Below are 23465 nucleotides of genomic sequence, written 5' to 3' on the forward strand. Positions count from 1 at the left end.
CACAGTGCTTTTATCTCAAAAGTCTTAACTGCAATCCTCTCATGGGGCATTTGTCTTTCTACCACCGTAAACCAAAGCAAAGATCAGGCCCACTTGCAAGTTGCCGCTAATCTTTGTATTATTCAATCCAAAGGTTCCAAAGCAAAACACGGAGATGCAAAGCAAATCTTAAATTGCTTTCCCGCATATATAAAAACCAAAGCATGTCCTTAGATATTTTTATATATTTTTCCTCTCATGCATCCATTGTGTGGCTTGTAAATCTCCATCCCTACCACTTCCCTTAGTAGCCTCCAATGGCAAGCTCTGTAATAACCCCACTTCTTTGTTGAGGGAGGGCGCGAGAGAGAGACTCGGATCCTGAACTGTCGTATGAATCTGAAGATGGGTTCTCTGTTTTGGCAAATGGGGCTGTGTTTTTGGGTGTTTGTCTTTGGTTACAGCTTCTCTACTGTAAATGCAGATACTGCAGGAGGAGGAGCTAATGTTGAGGGCACTGTTTTCATAGATGGGAAGGCTCACATTGGAAAAATTGATAATGATTTTGTCTGTGCTACCTTGGATTGGTGGCCTCCTGAGAAATGTGACTATGGAACATGCAGCTGGGGTCATGCTTCTCTCCTCAATCTGGTATCTTTCCCTCAGATACATTTCAAATGTGATTTAACATTACAATGAGATTGAATACTGTGATCTTTGAGACATTGCTGTTCTGAAAATCATCTGGCTTTTCTCTTGTCCAGGATCTTAATAACAAAATCTTGCTAAATGCCATAAAAGGTATGATATTTGCCGTGTGTTTATACGGTTCAATCTGTTTCTTACCCTTTATGGTAAACTAACACTTACAGTTTCCAATTATGATGCAGCTTTTACTCCATTGAAACTCAGATTGGGTGGTACTTTGCAAGATAAGGTCATATATGATACTGAAGATCACAGGCTGCCCTGCACTCATTTTGTTAATGACACTTCACAGTTGTTTGGTTTCACTCAGGGATGCTTGCCCTTGTATAGATGGGATGAACTGAACACCTTCTTCAAGAATTCTGGGTAACATAAATTTCCCTCTTCTTGCCTGCTTTGATTTCTTTATATGCAATTTGGACCATTTCTGATTCTATGGGTTTGGATTCAGGGCTGTGATTATTTTTGGATTGAATGCTCTCTCTGGAAGATCTATTAGGCGTGATGGTTCTGCTGTTGGAGCTTGGGACTCCAGAAATGCTGAATCTCTTATTCGTTATACTGTCAAAAAGGGCTACCATATTAGTGCTTGGGAACTCGGTAAGAATGCTTTTCTTTTGTTGCCAGTAGCATATAGATATAGGCATAGGGGAAGATGATGAAAATTACGGATTCCCATGTCTTTCTCCCTCTGGGCGAGCTATTAGTTTGGTGATTGAGTTCAGAAAATATGCTTCTTCCCCATGAGATATCATCTATTCTCCCATCCATTGGGCCACTAATGCGATTCTGTGTAGTCTGTGTTTAAATCCACATTCTAATTTTATGGCCACAGTGAATAGAAAAACTTTTCAATGATTTATTGATTGTCCAGATCAGTCTTTGATCATATCTAAAAACCAATTGGTATTTAGTGAGGATAGGTATAATCTTTTATGGCATTCAATGTCACAGCCCACGTGCCTATTCTAAGAGTCATTATTCAGGTGATTCATCCCCTACCTTAAGAGACTTAAAAGTCATTCATCCCCTACCTTAAGAGACTTAAAAGTCATCATTTGGGTGACTCATCCAGTCTTAAAAGACTTAAAAGCCATCGTTTGGGTGACAAGAGTAACATTATTGCACCCAGGCTTCCATTATAGTGACATTATGTTGACTTTTTTCACATTCCTTGATGACTTCTGCCCGATTCATATTGGTAATTATCCGCTTTACATAGGTAATTGTTCCAAAAATCACATTTCTCCTGCCTGAGAAAATGGGGTTCTTTATATCTGGTTCAAGTCTGAGATGGCTTGTTGCTTGTCAGGAAATGAATTGAGTGGGAGTGGAGTTGGAGCAAGAGTTGCTGCAAATCAGTATGCATCTGACACAATCTCTCTGCGAAACTTGGTGCAAGATATTTACAGTGGCGTGGAGCCTAAGCCACAAATCATAGCACCCGGGGGATTTTTTGATCAAAATTGGTTCAAAGAATTCTTAGATAAAACAACCAAATCCTTGGATGTGATCACCCACCACATTTATAATCTTGGGCCAGGTACAGTGCCTGAAGAAACTGATTCTTCACACTTTTTGAGGCACATTGAATTGGTTTTGTTTCTGAAGGTTTAGTTTCTTCATCGTAGGAGTTGATACACACCTTATTGCAAAGATTCTTGATCCATCCTATCTTGATGGTGAGGCTAATACATTCAGCAGACTCCAAAGCATCATCAACAGCTCTACTTCTTCAGCAACTTCATGGGTTGGTGAGGCAGGAGGAGCCTATAATAGTGGCCGTAATCTTGTCACCAATGCATTTGTGTTTAGTTTCTGGTAATCTGCTACTGTTATGGTCAAGTTCTTTGGCTACTCTGATTGCATTTGCAGTGAATGATGCAGTTTTGGCAATTACAGGTATTTGGACCAGCTGGGCATGGCATCAGCTTATGATACCAAAACATATTGCAGACAGACATTGATAGGTGGAAACTATGGTCTACTCAACACTAACACCTTTGTACCAAATCCAGACTACTACAGGTTATAAAATCTTGAAGTTCTAATATTACAGAAACGAAATCTAGTGATCTGCTTTAACCTCATGCTTTCTATTATGCAGTGCTCTTCTATGGCACCGATTGATGGGAAGAAATGTCCTATCAACAAGTTTTTCAGGGCCTAAGAAAATACGTGCCTATGCTCATTGCGCAAAACAATCTGTGAGTTCAAGAATTCAAGCTTCAATTATCAAAAATCATTAGTATTGTTTTTGCTATGATCTGATTAGATTTTATCTTACAGCAAGGGATCACATTACTATTGATCAATCTAGACAATAGCACCACAGTTGAGGCCAAAGTCGCCTTCAATGGTACTTCAACTTTGCAACATAAACACAAGCTTCACAGGTTGCATAGGTTGCACAAATATCGCCATAGACACAGGATTCATAGAACAAAGGTTATTCGGTTTGAAGGTTCCAAAACAAGCGAAATGGAGAGGGAGGAATACCATCTAACAGCTAAGGATGGGAATTTACACAGCCAAACTATGCTACTTAATGGAAACATTTTGACCGTAAATGCATCTGGAGACATACCTCCTCTGGAGCCTCTGAATGTAAATTCATCGAGTCCCATAACCATTGCTCCATTCTCTATTGTGTTCGTGCATATGCCAAGTGTTGTTCTTCCTGCTTGCAGGTAGGTGAGTCCAAATGGGACTGAAATTGGTCCCATTTGATCATTAATCAAATAATAATAAAAAAAAAAATAGAATACAATGCAAAATTTTCAATTCTTTTGCTTGGTGAAGAATACAATGCAACCCTTTGGGAAAAATTGTTCATACGGATCCCCTTATTTTCTATTGAGTAATGATATATGTGAAGGAAGTTGACCTGGTATGTGAGAACACTAAAACACAAGTAGCCATTGACAGGATCAGTATATAGAAGTTGGTGAGAAATCTGTACAAAAAATTCTTCACCTCTTTGAATAACTTGTACAAAATAGATGTCTATAACTGCTGTGCTGGATGAGCTCTTAAACATGTTCCGTACATCATGTTGGTGGCAACCCAAAATGGGTGATTGAAATATACAACACAAAAAATATCTTGCAAGTTACATTTGGGAATATACAGATTCCATCTATTCATCCTTTTTCTCTTCTTTTCTAATAGAACTTTCTTTCTTATCAGAGCACTTATAGAAAAATCCCTGAGGTGAGATCAGTGTCCTCCCAGCCTCTAGATAAGGTTAAATAGTAATACATAGAATGCAGCCTCCTACAATTTGATGCTTCATTCAGGATACTCAAGCTGGAGCAGGGGTACAAGGTCAGTCTATCTTGGAAAAGGATTGAGGTTTACTGCTGGCAAATGCCAACCATACGATGGTACCAGTCAAGTAGAAGAAAATTGATGGTGCAAATAATGACAACTGCATAGCACATATTCAAATCACAAACAAACAGCAATGGTTAAGAACTGGGAATATAGATGGCCAATACAGCAATGGACCTTATAAGGAATAAGGGCACAACTTACGCTCCAAGAATGGGTTGAATCAAGAAGAGAACCGGTGAGAGCAACACCTACTATTCCAGGTACTGCCCCAACAGTGTTGGTAATTCCCTAAGGGAAAAGTCAAGAAAGAATCTTGTCATATAACCACATTTGAATAGATCCAAAGTTTTATGTCTTAGTGTTCAATGTTCAAGCAAATGCTAAAATCAGGCTGCTGCAGTTCCAAAATAAAAATAAAAATTTCTACATCCATTATCATGCATTGGGCCCACAATGTACTCATCTAAACCATTCCAGATGACCACCACTCTACCCAGGATTCCAAATGAATAATATTATGACTTTTGGCCTAGAGCTAAGACCAGGAAGGCTAAAAATGGAATGGATAAAGTCAGGAGAAATCAAAAAACTTCCAAGTAATGGTCACTGATTTGTTTAATATGGTCTGGACAACCTATAGCTTGATTATCTTCAAGACAAAATTGTACGAGTCAATTCCACTAGTAAGATGGTTGGATACTAGCAGTCAGGGCTTTGGGAAGTATCAAATTAAGAAGTGATCAACACAATGAATGAGATTAATAAGTTACAGCAAAATAATATGAATATATGCAGACCGCAAACCTATCATGTCCCTCATTGCATCAAAAAATGAAAACACTTCCTTCTATAAAAAGTAACAGTGAATCCCAATGTTCTATGTGGTAGAAATAAGACTGACGATACAGAAACCATAAATTAAGATGCTGACTGGAAGCTGAATAGGGATGGGGAATATGGTATTAAGTCACCATCCATTTAAACATCAAAGATCATCACAGATGAGTTTCAAACAAAGTGAAAAACTTAAAATTTTAAGGTTCACATACCAAAAGTATACTTGCATATTCAGGTGATATATCCTGATGGGTACAATAAAGTCCTGTTGCAAAACAAGTGGTAGTATTTAGGCTCCAATAAAAGGAGAAAAAGTAGATTGTATCTTTTCTTAGCCATTTAAGTACCAGTACTAATTTTGAATTTTCAGTACCTGACAAGGCAAAGCTTGAGAGTGCTAAGCCACCAGTGAGTATTCCAACAATTTCCCAAGGCGGAATTCCCAGATCCAAAGAGGAAAGAGTCATGCAGACTGCGGGAGACAAAAATGCAATTGTTTGGCAAATCTTTCGCACCTAAAAGTACAAAAATAGATCAATCAGTAAGTTCTAATTTTAAATAAATCAGGACTTAAAAATACTGATTCATACCAAAATTTCAGCAAATGCAATTAACACTTGAAGCCATACATTGTCAAGTAAAAATAAAGTTCTAACATTAACTAAGTAATCAGCAAATTGCAAGTTAACAATTTGAGCCATACATTAAGTAAAAACGAAGTTGTAAAATTAACTAAGTTATGATACAGACTTCACAACTAAGTACAAATTACTACACCAAGTAACAACAATGGGAAAAAAAAAGGACACAAAATCAATGTAAAAACTGGAAGTTACATGATTCTTTTACAATTTCTCATTGAAACATGCATAAGCACAATAAATAAATTTTTTCCCCAATAACATAATTTTTAAAATAGGTATAAAAGTGATATTTTCTAACAAAGCAAGAATAGTAGGAACAACATCTCTCTCTTACAATCATAAAAAATGGGCTGATCTTATTAGTTTGCATGAGCTCATATAGGTGTGACCATTAAAATTTATAAGAGAATGATTTGCCAATATGACCAAATTTTCCACATTATATTTCACCAACCAGAAAACTCTTAGAAGCCCCATTTCAACTTTTCTTCTGCTTTCCTTACTGTTTTTATAGTCTATCATACATCAGAACAGGTAGCAACATTACGAAAATACTGGTTTTCACATAGAATGGTGTGTACTCTTACTTTGATATCTAGAACCTGATTCAGAGGCTGAAATCTAGTGATAAAGCAAGAGTTTTATTAGCCTAAGAATCACATTTCAGGAATCAACCAGAATTTCTTTAAAAAGAACTTGATTTGAGAATAAAAATCAGGGCATTTGTGGCCCAGCTCACCGTACCGTGGTGGTTTCAACTCCATTTGCAATCAAGTTGTCTGCTAATTGTGATGCAATGGTTGTCACAAATATAGAAGCTAATGGAGGAAGGACAGAAACCTGAAACAAAAAATACAAATTTGAGATGAAAATGAATCCTTCAAAAAAACAAAAATGCTTACCTTGCAATTAAACAATTGACTCATTGGTGTGCATGGACTATGTTAGTGATACTAAGTGGAAAATTCCCATACACTGATTTTGCTATGCATAAAATAAGCCCACCATAACAACAGGACTAGTACATGTTGTGCTCACTACCACGTGAATGGTACCACATGCAATCTCTCAAGGGTGGCATGGAAATAACTCAACATTCCTTGGGTTATGCATGTTTATCACTCCTAGTTGCTATTAGGGGTGGCAATGGGTCGAGCCAAATAGTGTTAATAAAAAAACACTGAAAATTTATGCAACACAAGAATGATATGTTTATTATATGGGTAACATGATATGACACAACCCGTATAACTCATTTAATAAATAGGTTGGGTTGGGTTGGATTGTATGCGGATTGATGTGAATAGCCCGTTAACACGATTTTAACTTGTTTAACTTATTCAAAATCTTACATGTATAAAGTATTATTTTCAAAATATATTATTTTGGTAGTTCTTAAGTTTTATTTTTTTATTTTTTGTTTAAATCAAAATGAACTTTTATTTTACACTTGTTTTGGAATTTTTTTTAACTTTTTAGTTACAAAATATTTTTTACATTATAATTTTTGAAATATGTTACTTTAATTATTTAATTTTTAACTATAAAAAAACGTGTTTTTAGTTTTAAATTTTTTTTAATAGATTACTTTAATAAAGTTATATGAGCAAAATGGATTGTAAATGGGTTAGGTCATAATCATATCATTTGACACAATCAATTACATGGGCTATACAGTTGCCACAGGCAGGCCCAACCTAAACCCACTAATTTGGTGTCATTTTCAAGTCCATCCCTAGATGTTACAACAGTTATAAGACAAAGGAGATGTACTCTTAACTCTTAAGCATCAAATCAGGGTATCAACTATTTATCATAAAAGAGGATTAATCTAACTCATTCATCCTCAGTTCTGACTAGGCCATACTTATATCCTATTTTTCTCATACTAATTACAGCCCCATCCTACATAATGCCCCACAAGTGCACCCAAACAGATATCCAGCAATAAATTAATTAGGGAAAAAAAAAATTGCACACAAGAGAAGCAAGAACTTTAGTCCAGACAATAACATCACTAAATACACAGCACACCAAATCCTGATAAGAAACAGAACAGCCAGGGTCCTTTTCTTTTCTTTTTTTTCTTCCTTTTTTTGGGGTGAAGGTCAGAGTAGGTTAGGCCAGAGTAGCAAGTTAGAAGCTTCAATTTCCATTGAAAAAATAAAAAATAAAAAACAAAATAACTGTTCCTAAAAAGGAATATCTACACTCAGAATCCTCAGAAAAATAGGAAGTTTAGCAAATTCCAATAATGAAATAAATTTTGATCATATCGATATATTTATTTGATACTCCTTTATTTTCTAAAACCACCACATTAAAATAGAAACCTGCTACATGTTTCAGCTAAGATATCACAAGATTTTTATTCTCTCAAAACCTTCCTATCAGTTGCATAGAATAAATATTTAAAATTTAAAGAAGCAGAAATTAATAGAATTATTTCCCTCCCCATCCTCCCTTTACATCTTCCAAACCTTGTTGGTGCTACACTCCATACTTTTTTCCCCTACAATTACCATTCCACCAGCACTAGCAATGCCTCCATCCAAACCTGGCGTGCAATGAAAATTCAAGTCCTACTTTTTTAGCATTGCATTTTGTTAAAATGGTTTACATAAGCACCTTGTGACCAGTTTTATTCAAGTTGACATCACTCTTTTCTGTTTTTGGTTCTACATAACCATTTCTATAAACCAATCAACTTCCATTCCACATCTTAGCTATCAAAAAGAAATCATAACCATAATCAGATGAAAACAATAGGAAGAAATAAAATGAATCAATCCTTCCAATTCTCATTTCATAATAAATTCAATATCTCATAATTTTTAAATCATGTTTCTAAAATTGCCGTTGTAGGAGATCAAAGAGTAACTTTATTCTTCACAAATTTGAAAAAGTATTAGAAAGTGTCTCAAATTCTTAATTGACATATATTCCCTTTAGTCAAAGACTATTGTATAGTATATTTTACATATTGGCAATTCCTTATGAAAATAGATTTCCTTGTAGAATAAGAGAAGTTGCTAAGAATATCTCTATAAATATTTTAGGTCACAATGGAAAAAAGTTATGAGATCGAGATTGGTATGTAAAACCTATACTGAATAGGTAGAGATGTGATGAAGAGTGGAAGACATCTAGGGGAGTAAGGGCTCATGATTTAGAGTGTAGATACAAGAAGGGAGAAAACAACATAGGAGGTTTCAGGGCTCAATTGTATCTCTTTATGTGTGATTGATTTTGCTTTATCTTCACATTTTGTACTAACTCATGGTATTAAAGCTCTCATTAGTACAACAAATGGTATTAGAGTCCAAGTCAAGATTTCTGGAATGTAAAGATTTCTAGAAGAGCCAAGTAAAATGGAACACACAAGAGGATTGCAAAAAGAACTTTGATAAAGGTGGAGTCAATCATTCTCACAATGAAATGTGATACATAGAGCACACACTTTATTATTTGGTATAAGTATAGTTTCTCCTATATACTTATTAGATCCTGAATGTGGAAACTATAAAGTGGCCAAATAATTTGAATCCATGGCACATGACAAGACCATGGTACATGAGGGAATCATGGTGCATGAAAAATTTGTGGCATGAACTAAGAATGTGGTTCAAACAAGTTTCTTGGTAGAGTATAGTAGTTTTTTACCTTAATTATGGAATATCAAAGGAGTTATGTGTATTAATAAAAGCATGTCTAAAAAAGTCATGTATATGATGAAGATTTATGTCAAGATAAGATGAAAAAATATTGATGAAATTTGATTCAAGTTGGAGATTGTTAGAAAGTGTCTCATATTCTTTTAATAAAAAAATTTGTAAAAAATATTTTATATATTAGTGATGCCTTATGAAAAATAGATTTCCTTGCCTGATAAGGTAAGTTACTAGGGATATTTCCTTAAATATTTTAGATCATAAAGAGGAAAAAACTATGAGATAGGAATTGGCATGTTAAGCTTATACTGAGTTGGTAGATGTGTGTGGAAAAGTGGGAAACACTCAATGAAGGGCTCACGATCTAAGGTGTCACTTCAAAGAGCTACAAATATGGGATGTTTCAAATCTCCATAGTTGTATTTGTTATTTCAAAGCTCAATAATTGTATTTGTTTTTCTACTCTCTTTAATACTCTCTATGGTATAGTGAATCTTAGATGGGACTTTAATCATCTCATCTAAAAACCATTGGTGTATAGTGAGAGTAAGCTACGTTTTATGACATTTGGCCACCATCATTTGGGTGACTCATCCCTAGACTTGAGAGAGGCGTTCTTGCACTATCCTTCCCCTAGCATGGCACTCCCATGGCTTGAATCCATGACCCTTGGCTCTAAGACCAATTCTTAGATTGGCCTTTGAACATCTCATTTGAAAGTCCAATGAGGGTAGGTTAAGCTTTTTGTAGCATTCAATCATCATCATTTGGGTGACCCATTCCTGAGCTTAAGAGTGGCATTGTTGCACCATAATAGCGGAATACTTCTCTCTCATCTGTGGATGTAGACTTTGTTGGACTAACCAAGTTAAAACACCATGTATCTTTTTTATGTGGTTAATCTTGCTTTATCTTCATATTTTGCATTAACTAATGGTATTAACATTTTTGTTAGCACAAGAAAAAGAATGGCCAATGATTTTCACGTGAATTGAACTTCATGTTAGTTCAAGGTTTCTATTGGACTTTTTTCATACTAACAAAACAAATGAATGATTAAGATGATTGATATTCAATCATTCACTTGAGGGTGAACATATGTAAGTCAACTCAAAACACATGGAGACATATGTGAATAAATAAATAAATAGGAGCTTGAAAGATCATTAAGGACAAGTGAAGCCTTGAACTAGTGTTTAGGCCTCTACATTTAATAGTAACTAGTATTTTTGTGTTGAAGTGGAGATCTTTCATACACTTGACCTAGATTGGCCTTAGGCTTAAAGCAATCATGACCTTTTAGGCCTCATTGAGTCAAAATTTTCAATGAGACCTGACCTGTTTAACCATGACAGTCTTGAGAGAAAACAAACATTGAAAACCATCGTTTGGACTTATTTTGGATAAGATTTTTTCAATGCCTAGTTGAGCCTTAAAACAAACATAGAAAGGTTGAGGAACAGAGGAAATTGAAAGCATTTCTGCTGATGGTCAAGGGTAATAATGGTCTCTTTGCCTAGGCAGCTGGTAGGTGAACCAAATGAATTAGGTTCTTCCAGAACCAGTTAACCAGTTTGACAGTGATACAGTCACCTACAAAATTGCATTTAAAGTCCAACAGCTTGTTAGTGCTTGGGGTTGCTCAGGAAGTCAAATGAGTCTATGTATTTTTGTATATAAAGGCTCTGTTTTACTTGTAGACAATAAACAAAACACTTGGGATGCACTTATGACCAATCTAATACCCACAAGCCCTATTCAATTCTTGTCCTCGAGTCTTTAAGGTGCATTTAGTTTAATTTGAACCAGCACTCGCTTATTTCCTTCATGAATTGCACATTGAGCTAGAGTTTGAGTTGTAAATCTACCTTTTTAAGAGTATTATTCTTGTAAATCATTTTCATTCCTTGAAAGTGGTTTTTCCATTGCTTTTCAATTTAGGCTCTCCCAAGGATGCTACAGTAGCAGACTTGTGGGAAAAGGGAAGGAATGGAGGCAATTGATCTATACAGTTAAGAAGGCACTTTCAGGATTGGGAAATGGATGCAATGGTTCAATATTTCTGGCTCATGCATTCAGTGAGAGTGCAAGGAGTAGGGTAGACAGCTTATGCTTGAAAGAATATAGGAAAGGAGAGTTTTTTGTTAAGTCCTACTATAATTCATTATACGGTTGGAGTAGAGAATTGTCCTGAGTGAAACAAATTAAGTGCTCCTCTGAGATCCATTTTTTTGGCATGGGAAATTGTACGTGGTAAGATTCTATACATAAATAACCTCATGATAAGAGGGTGGACATGGAAAACAGATGTAGCCTCTACAAAGATAGTGAAGAAACAACAAATCACAACCTAATCCATTGTGAATAGAAAAACTTGTGGAATCTTATTTTAGAAATTTTTGGGTTGAAGTGGGTGTTCCCAAACTCAATGAAAAATCTTCTTATGGGTAGAAGGTAAAGGGGATGGAGAAATGGCGAAGGAAGACACATGGCTCCCCCTTGCTAATCTTAGCGCATTTGGAAAGAACATAATTGAAGGATCTTCAGTGAGGAAGAGCTTCCAAAGCTAGAGATTAAAGGAATCCTTTTTGAAATCCTTGTTGGAGTAGTCTTGAGATGCGACAGGGATAGAGATCTTCACAATGTTGGATTTTCACAGAGCCTTATCTATGAATATATAGGTCTTTTTGTTGGCTATCTTGTTTAGTTTCTTTTTGCCCTTCTTTTTTATTGAATTTGGAAGAGAAGCTGAATGATACTCTATTGAAAAATTTTGGTTTACATTGAGAACTTAAATAGACGAAGCAATCCCATCCTGCAGAATATCATCTGATATTCTCTCATATTCAAACTAGAGATAAAAACAAATTTAAACACACTAGGACTTATCTAAACTAAACAGTCCAGAATAATAGGAGTCAATTAAGGCTTATATTCTGGTTTTATTTTAAATTCAAAGTCCTAAAAATCTAGGACTTACAATCTAAAATAATAGGACCTAGTCAAGCCTTATCTTTTGGTTTTATTTTTAAATTCAAACTCCTAAAAATCAACCTACGGTTTCAACACTTTCCCTCAAACTGAGGAATAGATATTGATCATTCCCAGTTTGCTTATAAGAGAATCGAAATGTTGTCTTGGTAGAGCTTTTGTAAGAATGTCTGCAGTTTGAAGTTTGGTAGGCGTGTACTGCAATAAAAACTCCCCATTCTCAACTTTCTCCTTGATGAAATGTTGGTCTATTTCCACATGTTTAGTTCTGTCATGATGAACCAGATTATGGGAGATGCTGATGGCTACTTGATTATCACAAAACATTTTCATTGGAAACTCGGTTGAAATTTTCAACTCCTCCATCACACGTTTTAGCCATAGTCCTTCACATATACCAAGTGCAATAGCTCGAAACTCAGCTTCTGCACTACTCCGAGCCACTACAGACTGCTTCTTACTTCTCCAAGTAACCAAATTACCCCATATGTAGGTACAGTAGCCTGAAGTGGACCTTCTATCCTTCACGAAACCTACCCCAATCTGTGTCATAATATACTTCAATTCCTCATTTGGTACTTATACCAAACAATAATCCCTTTCTAGGTGTCATTTTCAAGTACTAGAGAATAATGTGAACTACACTGAGAGGTTCTTTAGTGGGGGCTTGCATTAATTGACTAACCACACTAACAGGAAAGGCTATGTCTTGTCTGGCCTAGTATAGGATAAATAGATCAACTTCCCAACAACTCTTTGGTATTGACCTTTGTAAATCGAAGGACCTTCTTCTTCATCACTAAGTTTGCCATTCTGCTCCATAGGTGTGTCCTCTAATCTACATCCAAGCATACCAGTTTTCTCCAGAAGATCAAGGACATATTTCCATTGAGAGACTGATATTCCACTTGAAGTTCAAGCCACCTCCATGCCAAGGAAGTACCTAAGAGTTCCCAAGTCCTTGATTTCAAATTCCTAAGAGAGGGTGCTCTTCAAATTTATCATTTCTACTTCATCATCACCTGTAAGAATTATGTTGTCCACATAGACGATAAGAATAGCTATTTTCCCATCCGATGAATGTTTGAAAAATATTGTATGATCTAATTGTCTTTTATTGTACCCAACTTTCTTAATAACTGAAGTGAAACGGTCAAACCAGGCCCTAGGTGATTGCTTTAAGCCATACAAAGACTTCTTTAACTTGCACACTCAATTTTTTTTTAGCATCTTTGAATCTTGGTGGAATATCCATGTAGACTTGTTCATTGAGATCACTATTTAGGAATGCGTTTTTTACGTCTAGTTGATGAAGAGGCCAATCATTGTTGACTGCAATGGAGAGTAGAACTTGAACAATGTTTAGTTTTGCAACTGGAGCAAAATTTTCTTGATAATTTACTCCATACGTTTGCGTAAATCCCTTAGCCACCAATCTTGCCTTATATTTGTCAATATTCCCATCAGCTTTATATTTCACATTGAAAATCCACTTGCATCCCACAGTAGATTTTCCCAAAGGCAATTTGGTTAATTCCTAGGTTCCATTTTTTTCAAGAGCTTTAATCTCCTTATGCACAGTTGTCTTCCAGTTTGGATGTTGTAATGCCTCATGAATGTCCCTGGGTATATCAACTTTAGAGAGATTAGTAGTAACTGCTTGAAACTGTGGAGATAATCTTTCATTGGAAACAAAATCAGCAATGGGATGTGTAGTACACGATCTAACCCCTTTCCGAAATGCAATATGAACATCCAAATCATTTAATACAGTTGGATTAGTATCAATTACTGTATTACCTGAATTTTGGTCATAAGGATTCAGATTAGGTTCAATTAACTAGCCATGAGTTGAGGGCATGGGAGTCTGTATATCCCTGACAACTTTTCTTCTGGAATAAACCCGAAGCTCTAAGGTCAAATTTGCTGGAAGATTGGGTGCAGAATCTGGTTTGAAGGGAACAACAGTGGTTTCAGGGCTGGACTTACTTGTTGTTACAGGGGTTGTTGAGGTGGCAGATTCGAAAATTTTCCTGGAAGAGCAGTATCAGCTGGAATAGCAATATCCCAAATTTGATTTGAGCTAGAATTCCTAGAAATCTCCCCCTGAAGTTGAGTTTTGGGGAAATAGGCTTGATTCTTAAGGAATGTTACATCCATGGAAACATAGAACCTTTTTGTGATTGGAGAGTAACATTTATAACCTTTTTGGGTTGAAGAATATCCCAAGAAAAGACATTTGAGGGCTCTTGGATCTAGTTTCGTTCTTTTTTTGAGCATGAGTGTTGACAAAAATGCTGCAACCAAAAATTTTTGGGGGAAAGGATGACACTAGCCGAATACTAGGGTAGCAATTTTTTAGGACTTCGATGGGAGTTTGGTACTATAATACTCTAGTGGGCATTCTGTTTATCAAGTATGATGCATTGAGAATGGCTTTCCCCCAAAAATATTTAGGAACATTTGTCGTGAACATAAGGGATTGAGCAACTTCCAATAGATGACGGTTTTTTCTTTCTAAAACTCCATTGTGTTGTGGTGTAGCAATGCATGAGCTTTGATGAATAATGTCATGTTCATGAAGATAGGGTCCAAGAATTGAATTAAAGTATTTAGTACCATTGTCAGTGCAAAAAATTTGGATTTTGGTTTGGAATTGAGTGTTAATCATGACATTAAAATTTTTGAAAATCTCTTTTGCTTTAGATTTTTCTTTTAACAAATACACTAACATATTCATGTATGATCGTCAATAAATGAAATGAACCACTTAGAGCCTGTTACATTGCTAATAAAGGTCCCCATAAATCACTATGTATGAGTGAAAAATGATGAGATTTTTTATAAGGTTATGAAACATAAGAATTTCGACAATGTTTAGACAATTGACAGAACTCACAATGAAATGACTCTAAGCTTTTATTTCTGAATAACGATGGAAACAACTTTTTCAAATATGGAAAGCTTGGGTGGCCTAGCCTAAAGTGCCAAACCATTATTTCATGGTCACTGGAACTTGTAAAAGATGAAAGAACATTGCAACTTGCCTTTTGAGTGTGTCCTTTTGAAGCAGTTAAGATCTTTAGTGACTTTGCTTATAGAGAGCAGGTTACACGTAAGCTTGGGAACATGAAGAACAGAGAGCAATCTAAAGCTATTTGGAAGAATGACACTCCCTTTATTGGCCACCAGTGAGTAAAAACCATCAGCTATTTTAATTTTATAACTCTCAGAACAAGGCTGAAAAGAGTGAAAAAGAGTTATATCACTGGCCATGTGATCAGATTGATAATCCATGAATTTGACTTTGAAGAAGCATTCAAGGCTTTGGAACATATACTTTTCTGGGCAATGGAACTTCATCCTATAGTGGAGGTACTCGAAGGATCACGTGTGAGGAGTTTTTGAAGTAGCTCCATCTGTTCTCGGCTGAAAGGTGTTTTGTTGGCTGAGTTATTAGACTGTGGTGGTTCATCATTGGTGACACGATAACCTTGGGGGTTATTTTCCTGAGTTTTGTTACTTTTCCAATTGGACGGCTTCCCATGAATTTTCCAACAGGTTTCTCGAGTGTGACCAACTTGATTACAATGATCACACCGTGGCCTATTGGATCTCCTTTGTGAATCAAAGTGTTGAGAATTTGGTCCCTTGGTGACCAAGGTTGATCCATCGTTGCTCGAAAAGGACTATGATGATTTGTGATCCTTCATCATGACCTTCTTTCGACTCTCTTCCCTCCATACTTCAGAACACGCCTCTCGAAGTGATGGGAGTGGCTTAGTGCTAAGAATCCTTCTTCGAACTTCATCGAGATTTTTGTTGAGTCCCACCAAGAATGTAAAGATCTTTTTTTTTTTTTTTTTTCACAATTTTTTGATATTTGATGTTGTCACTAGTGTAATCCCATTCCAATTCTTCGTACACATCCAGTTTTTGCTAATATCAGGAGAGAATGCTGAAGTATTGGGTCACGCTGAGGTCCCCTTGCCATAATTCTAGAAATTGACTTTTGATTTCAAACACCTCTGTTGCATTTTCGCTGTCTGAAAACATCTCCTTGGCTGCATCCCAAATTTCTTTTGTTGTCTTGTAGAATAGGAACGTCTGGCCTATGTCTGTCTTCATGGAATTAGTAAGCCAAGACATAATCATATTGTACTCAGAAAACCAGGTTTTGTAAGATGCATCATTCTTCGTAGGGGTTGTTTTTGTGCCTATGATGTAGTCATCTTTGCCTCTTCCACATATATACATCATTACCGATTGAGACCATTTGAGATAATTCTTGCCATTTAATTTGTGGACAGTAATGTGGTGAATGGAATTTTCAGAACCACCATTACCATCGGAATTGACAAGAGAAGAATCGGAAATGACATTCGAAGATCTTGTTGGACGTTCGCCAGTCATTGCAGTTTTCACCATGTTTATGTTTAGATCTTGGGCTTTGATACCATATTGAATTTGGAAGAGAAACTGAATGATACTCTATTTAAAATTTTTGGTTTACATCAAGAACTTAAATAGACGAAGCAATCCCATCCTGTGTAATATCATCGAATATTCTCTCTAATTCAAACTAGAGATAAAAACAAATTTAAACACACTAGGACTTATCTAAACTAATTAGTCCAGAATAGTAGGATTCAATCAAGCCTTATCTTCTGGTTTTATTTTAAATTCAAACTCCTAAAAATCTAGGACTTATCTAAACTAAAAAGTCCAAAATAATAGGACTTAGTCAAGCCTTATCTTTTGGTTTTATTTTTAAATTCAAACCCCTAAAAATCAAACCTACGGTTTCAACACTTTTTTACCACCTATATACATTAGTGGCACCTCCTTTTGTTAGGCACTGATCCTTTAATATAATACCTATTTGCCTATAAAAAAAAAAGTAAATCATTTTCATTCATTTGTTAGTGCTTGTGAAATTATGTGAAGACATCTCAATTGTAAAGGTCCATGTTTATTTGTGGAAACCAAGCATGACAAAGACTTGAATCTTGATTGAAGACTCTTGGTGAATAGTGTAGAACTCTCAAGGTTTGGAAGAAGCCTAGGACATGGACATGGGTGAGTTTGACAACTACGATATATCTTATGCTTGCATTTCTCATCTCTATCTTTTGACCTTTACACAATTTACCTTACAATTGCTTTATTTTCTTTTTATCTTTGATATTTTCCAAAAAGTTTTTCGTAGTTTCTCTAACCACCCAATTCAAACCCAAACCCCCCAAGCCCCTTGTCCCCCAACCTATTGGGTGATTTCTATTAGAATTGCCTTAGTAGACCTAAAGTCAGACTTTATGCAAGCATTTTGTGCCTTAGGTCTTCAATTTCAACTCTTCTTCTGCATAAAAATCAAGGGCAAGATGACTAAATGTAATCCAACCAGACTCATTAAATGCACTTCTCTTATATGAGCATGCTTCCTGATCTATAAAAGATCATGATACACATGCATTTCATGTCAAACCCTGTCCTGAGGCACTAAAAATTTGCACATTCTAGCTTGAACATCTAAAAGAGTGCTAAAGGCACAGAAATATTATAGGCTTACCCATGCAGCTTCAGTCAAATTCAGATTCAGCTCCTCACTGCAATGTAAAGTGAAATTTCAGTTTCTTTGCAATTAAAAGTACACAAGGAAGATAAATATGTACTTTACAGATAAGAGAATAATAATTTATTCAATACATATGCTAAGTTCTATGCATTGAAGAAACAAAAAATAAGAACCTTCAAGAAAACCTAAAACAAAACTAGGAGGTGTTCCACAGGTTCTTCCAATAATGTATATAAACTTCCACAATTTATCTTTTCACACAGAAATGTGAGGTGATATTTGGCTGCTAATGATACAGTTTTTATATGTTACAATATATATATATAAACCTGATGTGCTTAAAAAAGAAATAACACTTGCATTGTTGGAAAATGTCTCAAATTCCTAATTAGTACAGAATCCTTTTTGTAAAGAATATTTCTTATATTTATACGTCATTAAAATATTAGATTTCCTTATAGAATAAGGAAAGTGACTATCTCTATAAATTTTCTAGGTCATGAGTGGAAAAGGTTATAAGATAGAGATGGGTTTGTGAAGACCATATATGATGGATAGAGATGTTAGGAAGAATGAGTGACACCAAATGGAGTTAAGGGGCTCGTGGTTCAAGGTATAGATGCAAGGAATGAGGAAAGATGGATGTTTCAAGACCCAATAATTGTATCTGGTTTCTATCCTCTATAATATTTTCTATAGTATAGTGAAATAATCTCTCTCATCCGTGGATGTACACATGGTTGGCCAAACCATGTTAAAACCCTAGTACCTTTGCATGTGGTTGGTTTTATCTTTGTGCCCTTGAACTAACATGTTTGCATTGGAACTCTCACTATCACAACAAATTGGTATCAGAGCTAGGTCATGAGTTCGAGTCACAAGGGTTGCATGTTGAGAGAGATTGTTAGGTGTGCAACAATGTTGTTTCTTGGGAAAAATGGATTTTGAAAAATGATCTTGGTTTGAGTATGTAAGGTTGGAGATGGTGGAGATGGCAAGGCACTAGTATGAGCCTCAGGATGAATCAAAACCCTGAGATGGGTGTGTTGTATGGGATGGGTTAAGCCTAACTATGTACCTTTGGATGGTTAAGCCCCAAGATGAGTATGAATGAGTGGGATATCAAACCACATAAAGAGGATTAGCTTTACCTCACTGATAGCCAATTGGTTTTCAAATGAGATCACTAAGTCCTTGATCCTAACATGAGAAAAGGAAAAAAAACTTGAAACTACTTTTGCTCCAACCATTAATGTCATGATTAGGTATGCCCTTCATTTATTGCTGAAATAATTAGACAAAAGCTGCAAAAAAAAAAAAAGAAAAAACAACTGTTTGCACTCTCTTTATGATTTTCATGGTTACATTTTTCAGCAGGACTTCAAGAGAAAAAACCGAAAGCTTATAGGTTAGAGAGCTAAATAACTCCTTCCCTTTCCCAAACCCCTTTCCCATTTTAAATCTGGAGGTAATTAATTGTCTGAGTTTGTTTCTTTTTCCTTGTTTTAACCATATTGTAAAACAATAAAAAGAGAAAAACAAAACTATTTTCTATTTTCTTTCACACAATTAGTGATTTCATCCCGAAAGACTATAACAACTTGAACCTGCTGATTTCTGGTTTAACAGTCTGCCAGTCAAAGGAAAGGAAGATTTCCAGATAAACACCAAGTATTGACCAACATGTATTTAAACTAGTTACCAAATCACAAAATAAAATAGTAGCAGTAGTTAATAATAATAATAATAAACATCTTTGAAGTGAAGAAAAAATCATACAGATGCTGAATTTACATTAAAAACATGATAATTTCTTGCTTAAGGAACAGTCCAATACGAAATATACTAACTTTTCTTTCATATTATTTCATTACCGCATAAAAATATGTTATATATCACTAATACCAAGTATAAAATAGGAAAAAGATAATTAAGGAACTAGATATGGACAAAAAACCAAGAGCAAAACTCTTGGAAAGAGCTTATGTAATTTAGAAATAACCAAAAATAAAAACCAAAAAAAATTGAAATATTTAACTGCAACAAGAGATACCTAAAATAAGTAGGGAGCCAGGATAGACAAGTATAGTGACCCCAACTTCCGCAAAAATGAGTATATATCATCGCCCATACAGCTCTAGTTTGAAAAAAAGCCTTCCATGGTACATCCTATAATATATGAGAGAATATTAAATTAAAGGCAATAATATAATAATGGTCTATTCTGAGTAGACTCATATTATTTTCCAACAGAAAATTTCCTAGACCATTAACTACATCTATCACATGTATTGGCAGAAAAAAAAAAAATGAAAAATCTAAACAGGTCGAATAACAGTCATGCAGTCATGCATGGTAATGAAACAAATGGATGCACCAGTAGGACTATGTAAAGAAAATTATGTCCCCGCCAACTACAGTTTTTCCAACCACTTCACTTGGAACTGTTAGGGGCATTATGCAGCAAAAGTTTAAGCTGCTATCACAACTCCTCACATGCAGCCCTCTCCCACATTTGGTGGAGCAGATTGACTGACTAACAACAGAAAAAATAGGGAACAAACAGATGCTTTCAGAGTGGTCTGACCCAAGACCAGGAACCATAATGTATTAGACTTAAAGATCCTGTTTGGGCTAATTATGAAAATATTCTGGTGATATATTTCTAATACATGTACAAGAAACCATTATATAGGCAGATTACAAAAGAATAGATAGGAAAAAATCTCTACAGCTATACAACTATTTACAGCTAGAAAATATCTCTACAGCTGTACAAATATTTACAGCTAGCACCTAGGATAACAACTCCTAGGATCTCCTGAGATTTCCAACACTCCCCCTCAAGTTGGCTTGAAAATGTCTTCCATGGCCAGCTTGCTCACTAACTTATCAAATTGCTTCTTTGGTAGTCCCTTAGTGAGTATATCAGCTACTTGTTCATCAGTAGGAATGTGGGGCATACAAATGAGTCCCTCCAATTTCTCCTTAATAAATTGCTTGTCAACCTCAACATGCTTTGTCCTATCATGTAGGACAGGATTGTGAGCAATTGCAATTGCTGCCTTATTATCGCAAAACACCTTCATAGGAAGACTACTAATTACCCTAAGTTCTTCAAGTAGTCTTTTGATCCAAAGGATCTCACATACACCATGAGCAACTACTCTGAATTTTGCTTTTGCACTACTCCAAGCAACTACATTCTGCTTTTTACTCTACCATGTAACCAAGTTTCCTCCCACAAAAGTGCAATACCTAGAAATAGATTTCCTATCCGTTACACTCCCGGCCCAATCAGCATCTGTGTAAACTTCAACTCTCAAATGGCCCCTGTCTTCAAATAAAAGACCCTTTCCCGGAGTTCCTTTTAAGTATCTAAGGATCCTATAAATAGCATCAAAGTGTTCCTATCCTAGTGAGTGCATGAACTGACTAACCATGCTCACTGCAAATGCTATATCTGGATGTGTGTGGGAGAGATAGATTAATCTGCCTATCAGACATTGAAACTTATCTCTATCGACAACATCCTCAACCTTGACTAGTTGCAATTTTAAGTTAGAGTCAATAGGAGTCTCGGTAGCTCTACAACCCAATAAGCCTGTCTCAAGTAAATCTAGTATGTACTTCCTCTAGGAAACAAATATTCCTTTCCTTGATCTTGCAAATTCCATACCAAGGAAATACTTCAAGGTTCCCAAGTCTTTGATCTCAAAATCCCGAGCAAGCAACCCTTTCAATCTCTCAATCTCCTAGCTATCATCACCAATTAATATAATATCGTCCACATAAACGATTAAGATAGCAATTTTACCTTCACAAGAATGTTTAAAGAACATCATATGATTTGCTTGACTTTGAGTATAACCGTGACTCTTCACTGCTTTCCCAAAGCGTTCGAACCAAGCTCTGGGTGACTACTTGAGTCCATAGAGGGATTTTTTCAGCTTACAAACTCTCTGCCTACCTTATTTCTCTTCAAACCTTGGCGGCTGGTCCATAAAAACCTCTTTTTCTAGATCCCCATTCAAAAAAGCGTTTTTCACATCTAGTTGATGCAAAGGCCAATTTGACTTGACTAAAAGAGAAAGTAGAATCCAAATTGAGTTGATCTTTGCCACTGGTGCGAAAGTTTCTTGGTGGTCTATCCCAAATGTTTGAGTGAAGCTCTTTGCCACTAAACGTGCCTTGTATCTTCCCACGCTACCATCAACTTTGCATTTGATTGTAAACACCTACTTACAACCCACAGTCTTCTTTCCATTGGGCAATTCTACAATCTCCTTTGTTCCATTTCTTTTAAGGGTATTCATTTCTTCTAAAACTGTTGTCCTCCAATCTGAATGACTAAGAGCTTCCTAAACATTCCTTGGCATAAACAGATTAGTGATTTTAGAAGTAAAGGCCTTATGGTTTTCAAATAGTTTATGGTAAGATAAAAAATTAGCAATAGGGTGTTTGGTACAAGTTCTAATTCCTTTCCTAAGAGCGATAGGAACATCGAGATTAGTGGATTGAATAGGATTAGAAGAGGAATCTGATATACCTGGACCTTGAGGAATCGGTGGGGTTGATTATTGACCTTCCAGGATAGCTGGATTATCTCCAATAGTTTGATGAAATTTTCTTCTTGTATAAACACGTAGTTCAGTAGGATTATTATTATTTTGGAGTGTTTCTCCCCTTGCTTGCAACTCACTATACTTTGACATAGGTAGACTAGGCTCTCTTATTTTTTCTCTATCAAACAATTCAGTCCCAACAATAAAAAGAGTATCATTAAGAGAAATATTTGGTGTTGGAGAAGAAATATGTCAAAACTGATCTTCATTTTCTCTCTCCCTTTGAAGAGAAGTTTTGTGAAAAAAAATGGTATTTTCAACAAAATGAACATCCATAGTGATATGAAATTTCCTTGTAATTGGATTGAAACATTTGTAACCCTTTTTATTTGTGGCATAACCAACAAAAACACATTTTTCAGCCCTAGGGTCTAACTTATTTCTTAGATGGCTAGGTATGTGAACATAAGCAATGCAACCAAACACTTTCAAAAGATAATTCTGCAGTCAACCAATTTGTAGGGAATAATTTTTGCAAACATTGTGTATCATATTTCAAAATACGACTAGGCATTCTATTGATCAAATAACAAGAAGTTAAAATCGCTTCACCCCACAAATATTTTGGTATATGCATGGAAAACATAAGAAACCTAGCCACTTCTAACAAATGATGGTTTTTACGTTCAACTATACCGTTTTGTTGGGGTGTGTCCCTACAAGTGGATTGATGGTGAATGCCCTTTTCCTTAAAAAAAAAGTCCCCAAACGGTCATTGAAATATTTAGTACCATTATCGGTTTTTAAAATACTGATTTTTATTTGAAATTGTGTTTCAAAAAAAGCATAGAAATCTTTGAAGATTTGTTCAATATCTGATTTATTTTTCATCAAGTAAACCCAACACAGTCGAGGGTGATCATCTATGAATGTCACAAACCATCTTTTTCCATTCAAATTATGAATTTTAGAAGACCCTCACACATCACTATAGATTAAATAAAAAGGTTTTGATGGAGAATATGCCTTTGTGTTATAAGACGTTCAATGATTTTTTGATAAAACGCAAGCTTCATAGTGCAGCAAATTCCAATCAACTCCTCTAAATAATCCTGGAAAAAAATGTTTTAAATAAGAAAAACCGGGATGTCCTAGTCTA

At 35.6% G+C, this 23465-nt stretch overlaps 2 protein-coding genes across 2 annotated transcripts in view; one reads left to right on the plus strand and one right to left on the minus strand.

Moving 5' to 3' along the window:
- The first annotated feature begins 217 nt into the window (after window positions 1–217).
- LOC117925155 (heparanase-like protein 3) lies at window positions 218–3471 on the plus strand. The gene is made up of 9 exons (XM_034844054.1): window positions 218–630; window positions 744–780; window positions 870–1053; window positions 1139–1287; window positions 2000–2230; window positions 2319–2508; window positions 2590–2715; window positions 2795–2894; window positions 2977–3471. Exons 1-9 carry the CDS (start codon window positions 373–375, stop codon window positions 3379–3381), a joined length of 1680 nt encoding a protein of 559 aa, XP_034699945.1. The 5' UTR covers window positions 218–372; the 3' UTR covers window positions 3382–3471.
- A 160-nt stretch (window positions 3472–3631) lies between these two features.
- LOC117925156 (probable anion transporter 6, chloroplastic) overlaps window positions 3632–23465 on the minus strand; it is a 47434-nt gene continuing 27600 nt past the window's right edge. Inside the window, exons 9-15 of the mRNA XM_034844055.1 lie at window positions 19795–19910; window positions 17736–17772; window positions 6249–6344; window positions 5234–5375; window positions 5073–5125; window positions 4225–4311; window positions 3632–4117 (exon numbers count right to left, since the gene is read on the minus strand). Of these exons, the coding sequence (XP_034699946.1) occupies window positions 4016–4117; window positions 4225–4311; window positions 5073–5125; window positions 5234–5375; window positions 6249–6344; window positions 17736–17772; window positions 19795–19910 (633 nt within the window). The 3' untranslated portion in view covers window positions 3632–4015. The remainder of the gene's footprint in view (window positions 4118–4224; window positions 4312–5072; window positions 5126–5233; window positions 5376–6248; window positions 6345–17735; window positions 17773–19794; window positions 19911–23465) is intronic.

This window comes from Vitis riparia, chromosome 11, assembly GCF_004353265.1.
Source record: "Vitis riparia cultivar Riparia Gloire de Montpellier isolate 1030 chromosome 11, EGFV_Vit.rip_1.0, whole genome shotgun sequence".
NCBI classification, from domain to species: domain Eukaryota; kingdom Viridiplantae; phylum Streptophyta; class Magnoliopsida; order Vitales; family Vitaceae; genus Vitis; species Vitis riparia.

Excerpts from the sequence above, each read along its gene's own strand:
- LOC117925155 (XM_034844054.1), top strand. The coding sequence starts at position 373 with ATGAATCTGAAGATGGGTTCTCTGTTTTGGCAAATGGGGCTGTGTTTT. Across the intron at positions 2,231-2,318 it reads CATTTATAATCTTGGGCCAG|GAGTTGATACACACCTTATT; the intron begins GTACAGTGCCTG and ends TCTTCATCGTAG. Across the intron at positions 2,716-2,794 it reads CCAAATCCAGACTACTACAG|TGCTCTTCTATGGCACCGAT; the intron begins GTTATAAAATCT and ends TCTATTATGCAG.